General features: G+C 44.2%; 1 protein-coding gene across 7 annotated transcripts in view; it reads left to right on the forward strand.

Moving 5' to 3' along the window:
- The window catches only part of LOC105019475 (E3 ubiquitin-protein ligase HECW1), a 67,122-nt gene that overhangs the window by 27,820 nt on the left and 21,583 nt on the right, over positions 1–17,719 (forward strand). For 5 of the 7 annotated variants that reach the window (XM_010885695.4, XM_010885694.4, XM_010885698.4 and 2 more), the window contains 5 exons: positions 7,810–7,952; positions 8,285–8,388; positions 8,839–10,374; positions 13,491–13,595; positions 16,675–16,828. In XM_010885695.4, the coding sequence (XP_010883997.2) occupies positions 7,810–7,952; positions 8,285–8,388; positions 8,839–10,374; positions 13,491–13,595; positions 16,675–16,828 (2,042 nt within the window). The remainder of the gene's footprint in view (positions 1–7,809; positions 7,953–8,284; positions 8,389–8,838; positions 10,375–13,490; positions 13,596–16,674; positions 16,829–17,719) is intronic. The other 2 variants (XM_034289375.1, XM_010885697.4) reach the window with 1 other exon arrangement.

The raw sequence follows: 17,719 nt of genomic DNA on the forward strand, positions 1-17,719 counted from the left end.
GGTTTGCATAACAGAAGGCAGGAGTGATTTGACACCCAGGGTCCTGCATTACTTGGTAAATTATATTTTCTGGTTTTCTGATATGAGGCACATAACACACATTTTATTTATTTCTGAACCTAATCAGAATGATTTGCTCTCAAAGGTATTCAGCCCCTTGAACACCTTGAACCCCATATTTACGCCATTCCAGCGTGGCTTTGGTAGTATGTTTTGGGTCATAGTTCAGCTGAAAGATTAATCTTTTCCCAGGTCTCTTCACAGATATTTTTTACTTTTCTGCATCCATTTTGCCCTTTTAACAAGCTTTCCAGGCCCTGATGCCGAGAAGCATCCCCATAGCATGATGCTGACACTACCATGCATCACGTTCGGGATGGTGTTCCTCTTTTTCTTGGTCTCAGAGTCTCCCACATACCTTCTGAGAGGGATAAATCCATTAGCTATGCTTTGGGGGTGCTAATACAGTACAGGTTGTACTTTGAGCGAAGACTTCAGGCTGTAAGCTTCCTCTGTCTGTGATATAAGTGATTGATAATGTGAAGGGCACCCTGACATGACTGTCGGTTAGATCAGTAGTGTAGAGGCAGTGACATACACCACACGTTCCCTTAAAGAGATTGATGAGAATGCCATTTCACAATTTACATTACCAGAGGAAGATGACAGAACCTCGGAGAGGGCCTGATTGAGAGGGACGAAAGAATAAAAGCAGAGAGGCGGAACGATAGTCAAGGAGAGACAATAAGCAATAGAGCAAGCAAGTGATCATGACGAGGAGCCGAGACAGAGAAGTGATTAGCTTTCATGGAAAGATGGAATACTGGTAGTAGCACAGGATTGAAAAAGATTGAAGAGGAGGCTTCATGTTTTTCATTCCCATCCCTTTTTGATTGCCCTCAGTGAATTGGTTCCATGTGGGCCAAGTCAGTGCTTTTTTATCTTTCACCATAGATAGCAGCAGTAACATCAATGCAATGCTCCCATTCTGACCAGACATGCAGTTTATATGTGCACCGATGAGACGGCACCTCCTCTATCATTTAGAGCAGTGTCTGAGTAGTCTGGTCATTTATATACATCGTATATGAGGGGATTTTTGGCCAACATAGCTTGGTTAAGGGATGTCCTTATTAGTGTCTGTACATCTTACCAAGACAAATGTCATTGATTTCCGGAATAGTTCAGAGGATTCAAAATACGTTTTAAATACTTTTTTTCAGTAACAAATAGCTATGTTGAATTACTTAAATGGGAATGGCCGAATATCTAAGATTTGTTAAAGTTCTTGCTTTAAGACATTTGTTGAACTGTCTCAATGCACATAACTCTCTCACTCAGGGAGAGCAGGTCCAAAACGGCGCAAGGTCAGTGTTAGACGGTAACATTGCTCTCCCCAGACTAAAGCCATTTGAGAGAGCTTTGTGAAATAATTATCTAAATGAAAACTGTCTCAGTGAAAACTATATTGGGGAACTCAAATCAATTGTGTTACATTACACATAATTTTTGTGATGGATGTCAGTTAAAGGTTTTTAAGTTTGTCTTCTCCATAGACGACATGTGGGCTTAAATATGCTATACTGTTTAAACGAGAGCCTTTGCTCATGTAGCAACAAACATTATAACTGACAGCTAGTTCGACTTTGGTGAGAGGTGGTATTGATAAACTAACATTTAAAATCCTCCAACTTGGTTTAAATCTCCAGCGTGGGAGCATTTTGGCATTCCAGTAGGCTACAAATGTGATGGACAGATAGGAGTTAATGAAACATTAAATGCGTGTTAGCACTGCTCGACGAAAGGGGCAACAGCTGCTAACACCTCAAAAATGTTGACGCATCCACGCCAACATCATCACCCCGTTTTCTTTAAGGATTATGTATATAATTCATTACTTTTTCTTTAAGGATTATGTATACAATTCATTACATTTTAATTACATTTTCTTTAAGGATTATGTATATAATTCATTACATTTTCATTACATTTTCTTTAAGGATTTTGTATACAATTCATTACATTTTCTTTAAGGATTGTGTATTTAGTTCATTACATTTTCATTACATTTTCTTTAAGGATTCTGTATACAATTCATTACATTTTCTATGAATTGGTCAAAAGATGGCATTTTGGATGGAACACTTCTATTATGCTGCTTTTGTAGACCTTGCTTCTACCCAGTTTGATTTTCTCCCTACAGACTCTAGTGGACTAGTGTAATTTCTGTAGACATCGTTGCCTTCTTTGTCTTACTGTGGCTGTCTTCTCCATGACCATAAATGTCCTTTAGGCTTACACCCTCTCTATGCCAGTAAAATGTACTGCCTGCCACCTAATTTATATGGCCTACTCTCACAATTGCTCAGAGGGAGAGAGTAACATTGAGGGTGTATTGCAGCTCAAAATGTGGTCAACATGATGCGTTTTTGACAGAGGTGGGTCACTAGATTCAGCTGATCTTTGTTGTTGTTGATGGTCAGGTTGCCGGAAAAATATTTATAATAATAAATGTGGATTTTAAAGCCAAAAGTCTAATTAGCGACAACCAGCATAACCTTTAGCAACTTGCTAAAACTAGTCATAAACGTATCCGTAATTCGCCTAACCTATATATTATTTCTTCAAAACTAGTTATCCAGTTGTCCATAGGTTTACACCATCTATCCAACAACCTACAAGGTATAGTGTATATGTTTTTTTCCTGTCTACTTGTGGTTTATGCAGCTGTAATTCGAAATCCCTGCATTTATGAAAGACAAACAAACACACAAACATGAATGCCCATACATACATACATACATACATACATACAACACTGCTACCTAAAGATAAGAAAGAAAAAATGAATTAATGAGGCATACATAGTGTAATATTATGCCTCATTAATTCATCAGCTTGCGTTTTTATCAGTGGTATCAAGTGTGAATAGTATATTCAGGAGGTGCATTTACTTAAAGATGTTTAGTAAGTAAACTGATCACATTGAAAACACAAAGCGGTACCTTTACTGTGAGATTGAAGAGTAAAAGCAAACTGGTTCACCGCAACTAGGAGATGTACTGTACAGGTTACCAGGACAACCTCCTGATATCCTCTGAACATCCTAACAACTCTATATTTATTTACAGGGTTTTCTGTTCTGTTTAACAAGACAAAAACTGAGCGTAGATTCTTTAGATCTTAGTGGCTATTCCCGTCCTGAAGCTTTGTCCTCCACCATCCCTTCATTTTGTGTCTTGTCGGAAGTGTTTAGAATGTGATATAGTGCAGACAACCCTGTCATGAATCAGCCCTGTGACCTACCCCTGGCCCTAGCTAATCTTTCACACTCTGGCTCCTCCAAAGCATTTAGCTCTTGTCACAATCCATCCCTTCTGGCGTGTTTCCCACCCCCTGATTACCTACTGTAGCTGTAGTTACCTAAGCGCTTGACTAAGCAGGCCTGTCTGACTCGGCAAAAGGCATTCAATCATCAAACGCCCGATGAGGAGTAGAGCATGTTGTTGATGCTTCTTGAACATTGGAACATGCTGTCTGAACACCGATAGATTGTTAATGATTTGGTAAGAGGGAGTGTTAATTCCCCTAGTGACACTCCATGCCTTTATTATAATGAAAAACATGTTTTGAGGCCGATTGTTTGTTTACAAACATTGTAGTTGTAAGCCGAAGAGGCATTTAAAAGTTGTATTCTTTACGGGGGAAAAATATCAACCAAAACAAAATATATGTAGGAGATAGCCCCTTTAAGCCTAGGTGTATACATAATGTTAACTGCTAGCTCTAGGAGTTGGTTTGAAATTGCCATTAATTCAGAATTGTGCAACAAATCTAGGCACGTGCTGCCTCTCTTTTGCCAAAATGATTATTCTAGCCTGAACTGCGTGCGTTTAGCGTCGCCCCACTGTGGGATAGCGTCACAGATGGAGCAAGCCGCTCCTGCTAAACATGCTAATCAGGACAGCTGCCACACTTAGTACACAAAACTTTATTAATGCCTACTCTAGGGGTCATGGGGAGGCTTGGAACTGATAGAAAGACTTACTCGGCCCACCACAGCATTTGCCTTGCTTGCATCCAGTACTAGAACACAGCAAAGGCTCTGGATCCTCTCCGGTGGGCTGGTTTGTTTACTCTCTTTTATGTGTTTGCACGAGGAAGTAAGGCTAATGATAGCTAGCACAGAGCATGTTGTTGTTGTTGTTACTCCTTAGTGACTACACATCGCCACGTAGCCTAGACTAGGCAGAGAGGTTTACTTGAGGGGAACCATCTTAATTGGACTGGAATGTTAGAAACCTCCCTTGCCGGACTTTAAGTGACAACAAACAATGTTGTGAAAGTTGCTCTATAGAGAGATGCTTTTGTTTTGTGGTGAGTTGCTAAGTAATACACTCTCCCCTAGCAACTGGTCTGGTGGGCTTTGCTAAGTTTAGCTTGGCAGCTGTGGTTAAGCAGTGTGACTCAATAAAACGACACAACTGTATAGTACTGTATGTGCTAGAGGTTATTCCATAGCGAGCCAAATATTTTTATGGCACACTGTATTGCACAGTAGGCACTGCGCTAAGGCAGTGTTTCCTCACTGCAGTAGTCCCTCTGCTAGATGGATGCATGCCAGAGGAATGCCGAGACATATGGAAAACACATTTGCACATGTGCAGGCATAGCCATAGCTTCCTCAAATCAGGTGTGTAATTACACACCGCATACATAATTTTTTATCGTCAGGGTAACAAAAAGCTTGCATCTCAAAAAAGTCTACTGAGACAAACATGGTTTGTGTTTTGCTTATGCCTTCTTCAAGACTTAATTGAGCCAATTTAGCCAGCTGTGCCTTTAACACTCCCAGCCTCCATTTGGCAGGCCTGTTGCCACAGGAATAGAATTAATTCTATGTATATGCGTGTAGTCATTGGTGTGCAGTACCTATAGAGAAAATAGTCCTGGGCTAAAACATTGTTTAGCCTATAGATTCTAAATGGAAAAGCCTCCTTCTGCTCATTGCGTTGGGTGCTGGTGTAACTATGTGTCTGTCTACCGTTATGTGGTTGTTTTCCTGTGCGTTGGTTCTCCGAGATGGAGGAAAGGGCTGTAATTTTCAATTAAAACCGAGCGCTGCGGATGATAAAGCCATAGAGGGAGGCACTGCTGGGTGCAAATTACATTCAGCTGCTACAGATTGGATTTTAAGGGGTGGTGCAGAGGGGTATGGGGGTGCGGTGCAGCGTTAACTAGGCCAGCACACGGAGAACAGTGGCTTGGTTTGTCGCTTTCAGTGAGTAGCAGCCAAAGCGCAGCAGCAGTCCAACCCAGCCGGGTGTTCCATTAGAGAGCAGTCCCATAGTGAATCGGTGTCCTGGAACCATGACCCGGTCAGACAGTCACAACTGCTTGGTTCAAGGTGCACCCACTCAGCCATCCTCTATGCCAAGGCCGTTTTTAATTCTGCTGACCTGCGACCGACTGGCTGCTCCGCAGCAAATCTACTTTAACGGAGGACAAGCCTTGTTATGTCTCCCAATAGTTACCTGTGCTCTGGGAGATTGCAAACACACGTTGCTCTTCTTACGTACATTTGAGAAGCTCCTGAGCACTACATTGATAGGCCAGTTAGTTTCACGGTCTTGGCGGCTGTATTGCCGGGTTCTCTTCATCTGCTTTGCTCACTAGGCTGAATCCTCCTCCGGTCTCTCCAGCCTCTGGGTGGTGTTCAAGGCTTTCTCTGTGGTTTTTGGCTGAGGAAAGCACATTTAAGAACCTTGGACAGCGCTTAGATTCTGCCACTCCATGCCTGCCTTCATTCAGTACCCTGGGCAGCGGCAGTGAGAGGGAGGGGAGACCATGGAGCGACCGTATAGATTTAAAAAATAAATGAGAGTGAAGGAATGGAGAGCATAGAGGGATCGAGACAGAGGGAGTGAAGCAGTGAGACGTAGAGGCAAGACATGGAGGGAATGATTTTACATTTCAAGGCCCCGTCCGCCAGGAAACCAGTGTTGTCATACATTAATCATGACATAATACAAGCTCTGCGCTTCATTACAAAGATTGCCCTGCATGACGTCATCTCCTGCACAACAATACTATTATTTATTTTTAAGTGTAAGTGATTGTGGAAATCTTGGCCCCCGTGTTGACCATGTTTTTCGAAGGCATCACCTCAATGATCGCTCTTTGATGACTTTCACTGTATAATAATTTGTCATTGGCAGAACCATGAAAAGTTGAGATACTTTTGAAGGGATTCATTATTTAGGGTCCACTTAACAAAGATGTGCTGCGTCTCCTGCTGGTTCTTGTTGCTCCTTTGCTAACCCACAATGCCTGGCAGTAAAAAAGTGTCTTTAATTATTAACAGTTGTGCATGGAGTGTGTAGAAATTATTCAAGAAATAAACTTGAACATTCCTGGTAAAATGTCCATATACCACAAATCTTAGATATTGCTAATATAAACCGACTACCAACATAATTAGAACAGCTAGAAATGCTTTGCGGGTTAATTTTCAGGATCAATAACTAAAGAATTCCACAGTAGAATTGTCTGATCTGGTTCCAACCTACAGATAACAGTGTGGAGTTGCTAGATTTAATCCTCCCAAAATGTTACCTATTGTTATTTTGGTATGGTTGCATGTTTAGTGCAGTTACAAACAGTCAAAATTGTATGGCGATTTTGACAATAATTCTATAGATTTTTGGCCTTATCTTGGCCTTAGATAAAGATAGAGGCAAGCTACTTCAGTTACTCCTTCAGACTTAGCCCCCAGTTGACATATCCAAAGCACCAGTCTCAACTCTTAAGCTTTCATAGTTTTCACAGAGGTCAGGGGTCGTTCTGTAAGGATAAATTGTGCATTTACAAGGGTATATTGCAGGATCAATAACTGAACAATTCCCCTGTAAAATTGTCTCATCTTGTTACAACCTATAGATACAACTATATGTAGTTGACAATTTAAAAGTTACAAACTGTTACCCATTGTTATTTTGGTATGGTTGCATGTTTAGTGCAATCACAAACTGTCAAAATTGTATGGCAACTCCTTCAAGACTAGTTTCCAGGTGACATATTCTAAGCAATAGTCTCAACTTACAAGCTTTCATATTTTACACAGGGGTCAGGGGTCGTTCCATAAGGATGAATTGAATGCTTTGCGGGTAAATTTAGCTAAAGAATTCCTCCGTAATATTGTCTGATCTGGTTCCAACCAATAGATTTTATACTCCCACATAACTAATTTGTAGATTTGTTACATTATCTTGGGTATTGAACAGGTTAAAGGTAGGCTACTTTTGCCATTACTTCCAAATGTTGCCAATTGTTGTTTTTGCAGCATTGCCTGTTTTTTCTAGTCAGGGTTATTTATGGTAATGGCCCTATTGGAATGATAAGACATGGTTCTAACAGCAATGAAGGTATGTTTTTAAAATATCTATTAACATAAATTTAGTTTTTAGGGTTAGGTTAGGGTTAGGTTAATAGAGTCAATGAGTTTTTGTGTAATTATATTACAGATTTCTAGTTTTAATGGTTTGTAGTTTACAGGGCATAATTACAAATGGACAGGAGAGATATGTAATCTTACAAGGAATACATTTTGGTCATATGTGTATTTTTTCATATGAAGCAGTAATGGCCCATTGACATGAATGAGAAATGAATGGGAAAAGTCCAGAGTGCAAAGAGGCCCTATAAATATTGAAGTAGCCGAGATGCCCTACCGAGTAGTCGAGAGGCCATGTTTCAGGTAGCCAAGATGCCATTACAGATATCTCTCTCTCCCTCTCTCTCTGTCCTCAGTGCTTCAACTTTGTGTCTCTGCCGACGGACGTGCTGGAGATCGAGGTGAAGGACAAGTTTGCTAAGAGTCGGCCCATCATCAAGCGTTTTCTGGGCAAGCTCTCCATGCCCGTGCAGAGGCTATTGGAGAAGCACGCCATTGGGTAGGTGACCTGAGCTCACAGCAACCCCAGCCACTAACACACACTCCTGCCCCTTGGTCAATTCGCTGTTGAACCCTGCTGGTTGATCTTGTTCCCTCCGTGTACAAACTGCACGTTGGACCAGTTTGCAAGTTGGTTGGGTGGAATGTTATGAATTTAAACACGATGTATTTTTCTGTACCGCATTTCTCTCCCTCCCTCCCTTTCACTCTCTCTCTGTCTCTCCCTTTCTGTCTTTTGCTTTCCTTTTTCTCTCCTTTGAACTTTCTCCCTTCCTCTTTTTCTCACTCTCCCATTCTCTTTGTGTCTTTCTCCCTTGGTCTTGACTCCAGGGACAGGGTGGTGAGCTACTCTCTTGGCCGCAGGCTGCCGACAGATCATGTCAGTGGACAGCTACAGTTCAGATTTGAAATAACCTCTTCAATTCACCCAGCAGGTCAGTAGCACTCCTTTTCTTTGACCCTTGACCCTCGGCCTTCACTCCTGACACAGTCTACTTGAAACCTAATTTAAAACCTTAGCAGCAACCTCAAACACACTCAACCACAATTCTGACTTTGTAGCTGTTATTTAATGGAAACCCTTAACCTCCCATCAGTTCATACAGCTCACTATTTTATCCACTTTTACTCAATTACTTGATTAAAGTAATCAAGATGAGGTCAGGTACTGTTTTATGGACCATATGATTAAGAACATTGATCTCAGTGGAGGTTAATGAGAACAAGATTATTGTTAATTGGTACTGGAATGTCAAATACATTTATTTTATGCCATGGTCATAATTCAATCACTGATGTTAAATCCAAAGTGTGTTTTCTGCAGTTGATTACATTGGGTCCCTCCCCATGTCTCCCTTCTAAGATAGCCATTCATCTTCTTTCAGATGATGAAGACATCTCTCTACTCATGGAGTGCCCTTTGGTCCTCCAACCTAACCAGCTAGAGGAAGCCCAGGAGGACCCAGATCCCCCTGTAGATCTGCCCACTGATGACACACTGAGCCTAGGGCCCGACACTCCCGAGCTCCCCCTGGATGGAGCTCCGGATCAAGAAGAGCTGGAGACCTGTTGCAGCCCAACTGAAAACACAAACGCCTCCCCCTCAGAGGAGGCTCATCCTGGGGCCGAGGAAGCGGTGGAGGAGCAGGTCACCCTGGTTGAGATGGAGGAGAGTACAGTTAGGGAGGTGCAGGTGTCCTCATCAGAGCCACCGACTGAAATTGAAGGCCAGGACCAGGAGAGAGGAGAGGAGGAAAGAGGAGAGGAGGAGGGGGAGAGGAGAGTAGAGGAGGAGGAAAGACAAGGGGAGAGGGATAGAGGTGGGGTGGGGGAGAGAGTGGAAGAGGAGCCTCCAGCCCAGTGTGGGGAGACGGAGTTGAAAGAGGGGGAGGTCCATGGGCATGCTGGCCCTGAAGGTGTGGAGAGACAGGTGATCAGTGAGGAACCTAACAGTTCTCCGGAGGAGCCACTGGAAGGTGCTGCGGGGCCCGAGCCGACTAAGGAGGTACCAGAGGTGGTGCAGGAGCAGAGACAGCCAGGAGTAGTAGAAGCCGGGCCCCGGAGAGTTGACTGTCGCCGCCCGCCTCGTGCCTCCCCGCCCATGCGGAGCACCCTGCGGCGCAAGAACCGCCCCTGTTCGCTGCCCGTGTCGGAGCTGGAGACGGTGATCGCCTCGTCGTGCGGCGACCCGGAGACGCCTCGCACGCACTACATCCGCATCCACCACCTCCTGCACAGCCTCCCCTCAGCACGCCAGAGGCAGGAGGATGGGGGCGATCCAGTGACTCCCACCGAGGAGGCCACCACCGTCAAACCTACTTCCAAGGAGGGGGAGGAGGAGGAGGAGGAGGAGGATGAGTCCCAGTCCCTGGCGTCCCCCTCCCAGGTGCGTGAGTGCCCCGGGCCCTGCTGTCGCAGTAGGACTCTCCCCCGCAGTCTGTCTATCGAGCGCCTGTCGGAGCTCAACCACCTCCTGGATGGCGGGGAGAGGGGAGGGAGGACTCCACACCCACGCCTGGAAAGCGAGGAGGCGGAGGGAGGCTGCCGAGGAGTGAGGGGCAGCGAATGTGAGTTGTGCGACAACTCCTGCTACAGCACCTCCTGTTACAGCACCAGTTGCTACAGCACCTCCTGCTACAGTAACTCGGGCTACGAGGGGAGAACACGCTACTGCAGCCACACACGGCTGTCCTCAGTGGACAGCACACGCCTCTCAGAGAGCACGGTCTTTTCCTCGCAGGACGAAGAGGAGGAAGAGGAGGAGAACAGCGCATTTGAGTCAGTGCCGGATTCGATACAGAGCCCCGAGGCCCAGGAGCCTGGAGACGATGGGACCCCTGCAGATTGGAGGGAGGAGAGGAGGAGTGGGGGGAGTGAGGAGTCGCCAGGGGCCGGACCCAGTCACAGGGTAGCAGGAGGAGGTGAGAGGCTCTTTATCATCACTTTTTCACTTTGTGTGTATATGATGCCTGCTAGGCTAGGTTACTGGTCATAACGAAGGGAAATGTTTTCTACTACACCGTTTAAATGGGGAGAGGTTGAGACTGAGTGTCACCTTGTTACAGTCTAAAAGTGAACATTGTTGTATCCAATTGTTGCCAGCTCTGTGGATGCTGATTTTGGTTGATTTTCCTCCTGGTAGAACTAAGTGAGTTCAGCTTGTGTATACCAGGTTTATACTTGGCAGGTCAACACCCAGCCAATAAGTAGGCACAAACCATGCCCCGTCTAACACCTTGAGCCAGAATTAACCAGAATCAAAACACACCTTCTCTACATCTTTGCTGGACAAAATTACGTTATTGTTTATACTGTACAACACATCATTGGTGCCGGCAGAATAATAATGAGTTACTCAGAACCTAATGCGTAATAGCAGGTCCTCCTCCAACCCACCATGAATAGTCTGTCAGAAGGAGGGAAAGAAGGGAGTGGAGAAGGAAAGAGAGACTGAACAGGAGAGAAAAGGGTTACAGACTGGGAAAGAGCGAGAGACAGAGGGAGGTTTTTATCATGGTTTGACAGAGCAGTAGTGGGTTGCACAGGAGAGCACATGTTTGTTCAGTACAGACAGGTGCGCCAATGCTGTCAGGGCCGCTCTTATTATTTTCCTGCCTACTCCCGCTATCTGGCTGACCTCATTTCAGTTTCACAAACAAAAAAAATGAAACAAGTGAATGTCAACTCAACCATCCCACCTGGTTCTGACTCTTATCATTGTGTGGTCGAAAGGTGACATGATATCAGAAGACGGAGGTCAGTAGAGGGGGGTGAGGGGTTTTAGTTGTTTTTAGGCTTCTGGCAGCCAGACCAGACACATGGGGCCTGGCTGTTGTTTCTGGTCATAAGCGGCTTTAGTTCTGTCGTATTGTTTTTCTGTCTAGGTATTTTGTGTCCATGTTTGGGCTCTGTAGCGTTTGGTCTTGAAATTGTGGTTCAGTTGCTGGTTAAGTTAATAAGAGAAAACACAGCTACACAAAGTTTTCACACTATAGCTTCATTCACGTTAATCACCTTGACATTGCTGATGTTGAGGGCCATGCCTTGTTATTTCCACTGGCTGTATTTAGCCCTGAGAGGAAGTTAGTTTTAGGGTAAAAGCTGAAAATTAATTGTTTTCTTTCAGTTTAAACTCCTGTGTTCTGAGCTTCCCAAAAGTTAAGTTTTTTTAGCATGTTGACTCTCAGCAATAGGCTATGTAGGTCACGAAACTGAGCAAAAAAAAATCACAGCCCATTTTTTCTACCTCAATCAGCACACGGCAGGATTGTGTCTGGGTTTTATATGTTTTTCCTCTCCGTTCCCATACACTTCAAAGTCTTCCTTCCTTAATTATAGTTGCTTACGAATATTTCTTTGAACTTCTGTCACTGAGGTAACTGGCTGTTGTTATCACTGTAACAGCAGGAAATGTATTTGTATTTGTGGGGTGGTCATATATGTGACTGAATTACAACCTGCTCAGTAGAAATCCTGTAGTTACATGTTCAGTAGACACCCTGTAGTTACAACATGTTCCGTAGACACCCTGTAGTTACAACATGTTCAGTAGACACCCTGTAGTTACAACATGTTCAGTAGACACCCTGTAGTTACAACGTTCAGTAGACACCCTGTAGTTACAACATGTTCAGTAGACACCCTGTAGTTACAATGTTCAGTAGACACCCTGTAGTTACATGTTCAGTAGACACCCTGTAGTTACAACATGTTCAGTAGACACCCTGTAGTTACAACATGTTCAGTAGACACCCTGTAGTTACAGCGTGTTCAGTAGACCCCCTGTAGTTACAATGTTCAGTAGACACCCTGTAGTTACATGTTCAGTAGACACCCTGTAGTTACAACATGTTCAGTAGACACCCTGTTGTTACAACATGTTCAGTAGACACCCTGTAGTTACAGCGTGTTCAGTAGACACCCTGTAGTTACAGCGTGTTCCGTAGACATCCTGTAGTTACATTTCCAGTAGACAACCTGTAGTTACAACATGTTCCGTAGACATCCTGTAGTTACCACATGTTATGTAGACACCCTGTAGTTACAACATGTTCCGTAGACACCCTGTAGTTACAACGTTCAGGAGACACCCCATAGTTACAACATGTTCTGTAGATATCCTGTAGTTACATGTTCAGTAGACAACCTGTAGTGACAACGTTCAGTAGAAACCCTGTTGTTGCAAAATGTTCCGTAGACACCCTATAGTTACAACATGTTCAGCAGACATCCTGTAGTTACAGCATGTTCAGTAGACACCCTGTAGTTACAGCGTGTTCAGTAGACACCCTGTAGTTACAGCGTGTTCAGTGGACACCCTGTAGTTACAGCGTGTTCAGTAGACACCCTGTAGTTACAGCATGTTCAGTAGACACCCTGTAGTTACAGCGTGTTCAGTAGACACCCTGTACTTACAACATGTTCAGTAGACATCCTGTAGTTACAACATGTTCAGTAGACACCCTGTGGGGCCAAGCTGAACCAACCCAGTCAGTACATATGACATTCTTAATGGTAAAGCCATTTTTGTTGGGGTCCCTTTGTCTTTTTCTCTTTTCTTTGCTCTGCCACACATCACAAAAATAACTGTGTATTTAGTTTATGGCCCCCTGAGCTGTAGAGTGCTCCAGAAATAGCATGCAGCATTATTACATTTCAGTAACACAGTATCCATTCTGCACAGGTAATCACGTTTCTACCTCCAGATTTATGTAACCCCTTCCAATAAGACATGCTGACTACAGGGGAGGGGGTCCTTTCCCTCCTCAGTTTGCTCACAACCCTTCACAGACTCCGCCCCTGTTAGATCAGAGGCTCCTCCCCTGTTAGATCAGAGGCTCCTCCCCTGTTAGATCAGAGGCTCCTCCTCTGTTAGCTCCAGCCAGGCTCCCCTCCTGTCAGTTCACAGGCTTCCCCTTGTTAGCTCACAGGCACCCCCCTTGTCAGCTCACAGGCACCACCCTTGTCAGCTCATAGGCTATTTCTCTGTTAGCTCACAGGTTCCTCCTGTGTTTGTCCTCCTTCTATGTCTGCATAGGAGATAATTCCCCGCCATGCAGTCATCCTCCTTCTGTCAGCCAGGTTCCTGCTTTGCGACCTGACCCGCACCATTACCCAACAGTAGATGAACCGTTGCCTCCAAGTAAGCCTACATCATTCATCACCCTTACTCTGGAGTGTGTGTGTGTGTGTGTGTGTATGTGTGTCTGCGTGCGCATGAAATGTGTTGTCACATTCATGTGCATGTGGTCATTTTTCCTAACATTGATCCATAGGGACAGGCATGGCCGTCTTCCCTATCCATCTCTCCATCTGTCACTAGGTTGACTCATCCCAGATGTTTTCAGGCCAGAATGGCTTGACCCTGTAGTCGTTTCTGGTCCTTCAGCTCCCACTGGAGTTTCATGTCAGACCCGGGGGATTTCCTCACCTGGGTTGCAAGAGTTGGTTTATTTATTCTGCTATGTGGCACCCTGGGGCGCTGTGCATCTGATCATCTTACATATAAAGTGCCACAGCTCTTCACCGCGGCAACCGCCGTTTCCATAGTGACATGCGGTGGAGAGGCAGTGCAGGAATGGAAGTCTATTATATGTTATATCAGGTTTGGCCTCATATGAAGCTCTGGTGGACTACAAGTACCATGAAACCAATTGATAAGATGAATGTGACTGATGCTGACAAAATGTAGTTTTCCAAACTAACATCCGCATTTGAATTGCATAATAATTCAAAATATGATCCTAATCAAAGATCAGTATGAAAGTTTAAAAATAAATCCCAATTATGACTTTCTCTGCAAGGAAAGAATTTCTCCGGTTTTGTTCTTTGTCTGTATTGATATTGGGACTTGGTGCAATGTCACACCAGCCTATCCCTGCTGAGCTTTGGGTTTTACAATTAAATGGGCAGCCATTCAAACTTAAAAATAGCCTCCGAAAACCAAGTCAGCAGGGAGTTACTGGGGAGAGATGTGACAGCCACAAATAGAGTGCTGCTGTAGTAGATGGGACATTCTCCCAACTCATTAGCATTATGTAGAGCTGCTGCTGAGAGGTGTTTTGCAGAAGGTAATGTTAGTAATGTGCTCACAACCTGAAGTAAACACTAAGACTGTGTTTGTATTTAAGTGCATGCATGATTCAACACGTAATGCTAACACACACACACACACACTTAATACAGTACATGACTGTAGACTGAAAAAATCCTCAATTTAGCCAGTGGTGTATCTCGGGTGTCCATTTCAGCTCTATTTCAACAATTATTTTGCTTTTTGGGGAATAAAATGTTCTGCTGATTCTTGTTAAGTTGGTCTGCTCTGTAATCTGGGGGTTCCAGTCCACTTCCTGGATGAATGTGATGACCTGAGAAGACCTCTATCTTTCTCACTGTGTGTCCTGTCTTGTTGTGGCATGTGTTGTTAAAGCCAGCGGTAGGTTTCTAATCCCTGAAGGAATCCTGGGGGAGGGGGGGGGGGGGGTGCAACAATGAGGAGAGATATGGGACAGGAGAGAGTGATGGATGTAGGAAGTGTTGGGATGAAGATGTTGGCGTGTTGAGCAGTTGCATCAAGTGAGAAAGAGATGCGGAGGGAAGGACAGATGGACTACAGGGATTTGGCGAGGTTGATTCTGAACCCCCCTTTTATTGAAAAAGAAGATGGAGGACAGTCAGGGAAAGGGAGCAATGAGACAGAAATGGGCTGCAGGAAGGTGGAACATGGATGTGTTGAGAATTATGCTTTTGAATAGGCAAGCTTAGTCTCAGACACTGGTCTGGTTTTGAATTGTCAAGCTTAGTCTCAGACACTGGTCTAGTTTTGACTTGTCAAGCTTAGTCTCAGACACTGGTCTGGTTATGAATTGTCAAGCTTAGTCTCATACACTGGTATGGTTTTGAGTTGTCAAGCTTAGTCTCAGACACTGGTCTGGTTTTGAATTGTCAAGCTTAGTCTCAGACACTGGTCTAGTTTTGACTTGTCAAGCTTAGTCTCAGACACTGGTCTGGTTATGAATTGTCAAGCTTAGTCTCATACACTGGTATGGTTTTGAATTGTCGAGCTTAGTCTCAGACACTGGTTTTGAATTGTCAAGCATAGTCTCAGACACTGGTCTGGTTTTGAACTGTCAAGCTTAGTCTCAGACACTGGTTTTGAATTGTCAAGCTTAGTCTCAGACACTGGTCTGGTTTTGAATTGTCAAGCTTAGTCTCAGACACTGGTCTGGTTTTGAACTGTCAAGCTTAGTCTCAGACACTGGTTTTGAATTGTCAAGCTTAGTCTCAGACACTGGTCTGGTTTTGAATTGTCAAGCATAGTCTCAGACACTGGTCTGGTTTTGAATGGTCAAGCATAGTCTCAGACACTGGTTTTGAATTGTCAAGCTTAGTCTCAGACACTGGTCTGGTTTTGAATTGTCAAGCTTAGTCTCAGACACTGGTCTGGTTTTAAATTGTCAAGCTTAGTCTCAGACACTGGTTTTGAATTGTCAAGCTTAGTCTCAGACACTGGTTTTGAATTGTCAAGCTTAGTCTCAGACACTGGCCCGGTTTTGAATGGTCAAGCTTCGTCTCAGAAATAAGCTTAGTTTCAGAAACGTCTCAAAAACATTGTTAAGTTCGTCCTACAGTTTATTCCTACAGTTATTCCTGCAGTTTTAGTGCTAGTTATTCCTACAGTGTAATTCCTAGTGTTATTCCTACAGTGACCACCAATCTGGCAAGGACTGCAGTCCTTGAGGGAACATATTACCTACTTTGGTGCACTACTTTTGACCTAAACCAGTGCACTATTTGGAGAATAGGATGCAATTTGGGATATTACCAAATATAGGGTTTGATTATTCAGTATGTAAGTTCAAAATACTGTATTTCGTTGACCTCAGCCAGATTACTTTGACACAGACAATATCCCTCTTTCAAATCTCCCTAAGTCTCAGGATCTCCTGTCTCTGTCCTTTACTTCTGGGACTTCTGCAAAAAACATGCTATTTTGTTAATCCTCCCATTTTGGTCTGGATGTGTAATATGTTGTTTATACGTGCATAATGTAGAATCATCATCCCACCTCCGTTAACCACGACATTCCAGGATAAAAAGTGAGTGGTTTTGATGACATGGCACGCGTTATTCCGGGTGCCCGTCTTTACAACCAGTTGGCTGAAACTCCCGGAAGGCCTCTAAGTGTCCCAGCATCTCTGTACGTGTGTCCATTTTGGCAGACTGGGAGGCGCGGATCGACAGCCACGGGCGGGTCTTCTATGTGGACCACGTGAACCGCACCACCACCTGGCAGAGGCCCACCCACGCTGCCTCCAAGTGTGCCGGCATCCAGCGCTCCGGCTCAACCCAGCAGATGGAGCAGCTCAACAGACGGTGAGACGGCGAGAAAGGAGGCGCGGAGGAGTCGGAGAGGAGGGTTTAGTAGGGTCCCTGTTAGGCCCTGTCAGGGTGTCTGCCTCTCTGTACGGTATTCTTTATTAATACTCCATACATGGTTTGGGTGACTAATAAACACGTGGACGTCACATCTGTCAACATGTCCACATGACTTCATGAGCCCCACGGTTTCAATATGGCCCCCGAGAACATGTTGATGGACTGCCTGTACAATCGTCGCTAATCTTTGCCGTACCTAATTCAAAGGCTAGACAGTGAGATTCAGCCATGGGTCTATTCCGAAGGTCGTGCTGTGAAGGATAATTAGTTTTCAGACGACTTACCTGGTTAAATAATGAATGGTTAATCAAAATTAAACCTGGCCTTCATGAGACAAAAAGCAAGACATGAGGAATTGATGGTGATGGAAGGAGGATGGGATTGGACTGGACCACTGGGAAATAAAGATTAAAAGAGGAGGCGAGAGAAATGGGGGTAATAATGAAAGTAATATTAAAGGATGACAGCCCCACATAAGACTGCGGTATGTACAACAGAGTATCTCTTAGGGTGCCTTGCCTTAGTCATACGATGTGCTGTCCAATTGGATTTCCAATGATGTGCTTGGTAGCTACAGTGAATAACCTCAGTATTAAGGTTTGTGTTGTGCTTCCATCTAGTGGCTATGCTGAGAGCTGCAACCTCAGTCCCCACCCAGCAGCCATTAATATGGATGTACTTCCTGTACTGTATATGGTGTGGTGATACCTTGCCTCACACTTTGCTATATTAATGCATTTACTGTCGCCAGGGCATTACCTAATAGGGATCCTAATTAATTCAATTGAAATAAATCTCTACAAGTGTGTGCATGTTTGTGTGTGTGTG

Source organism: Esox lucius, chromosome 21, assembly GCF_011004845.1.
Source record: "Esox lucius isolate fEsoLuc1 chromosome 21, fEsoLuc1.pri, whole genome shotgun sequence".
NCBI lineage: Eukaryota > Metazoa > Chordata > Actinopteri > Esociformes > Esocidae > Esox > Esox lucius.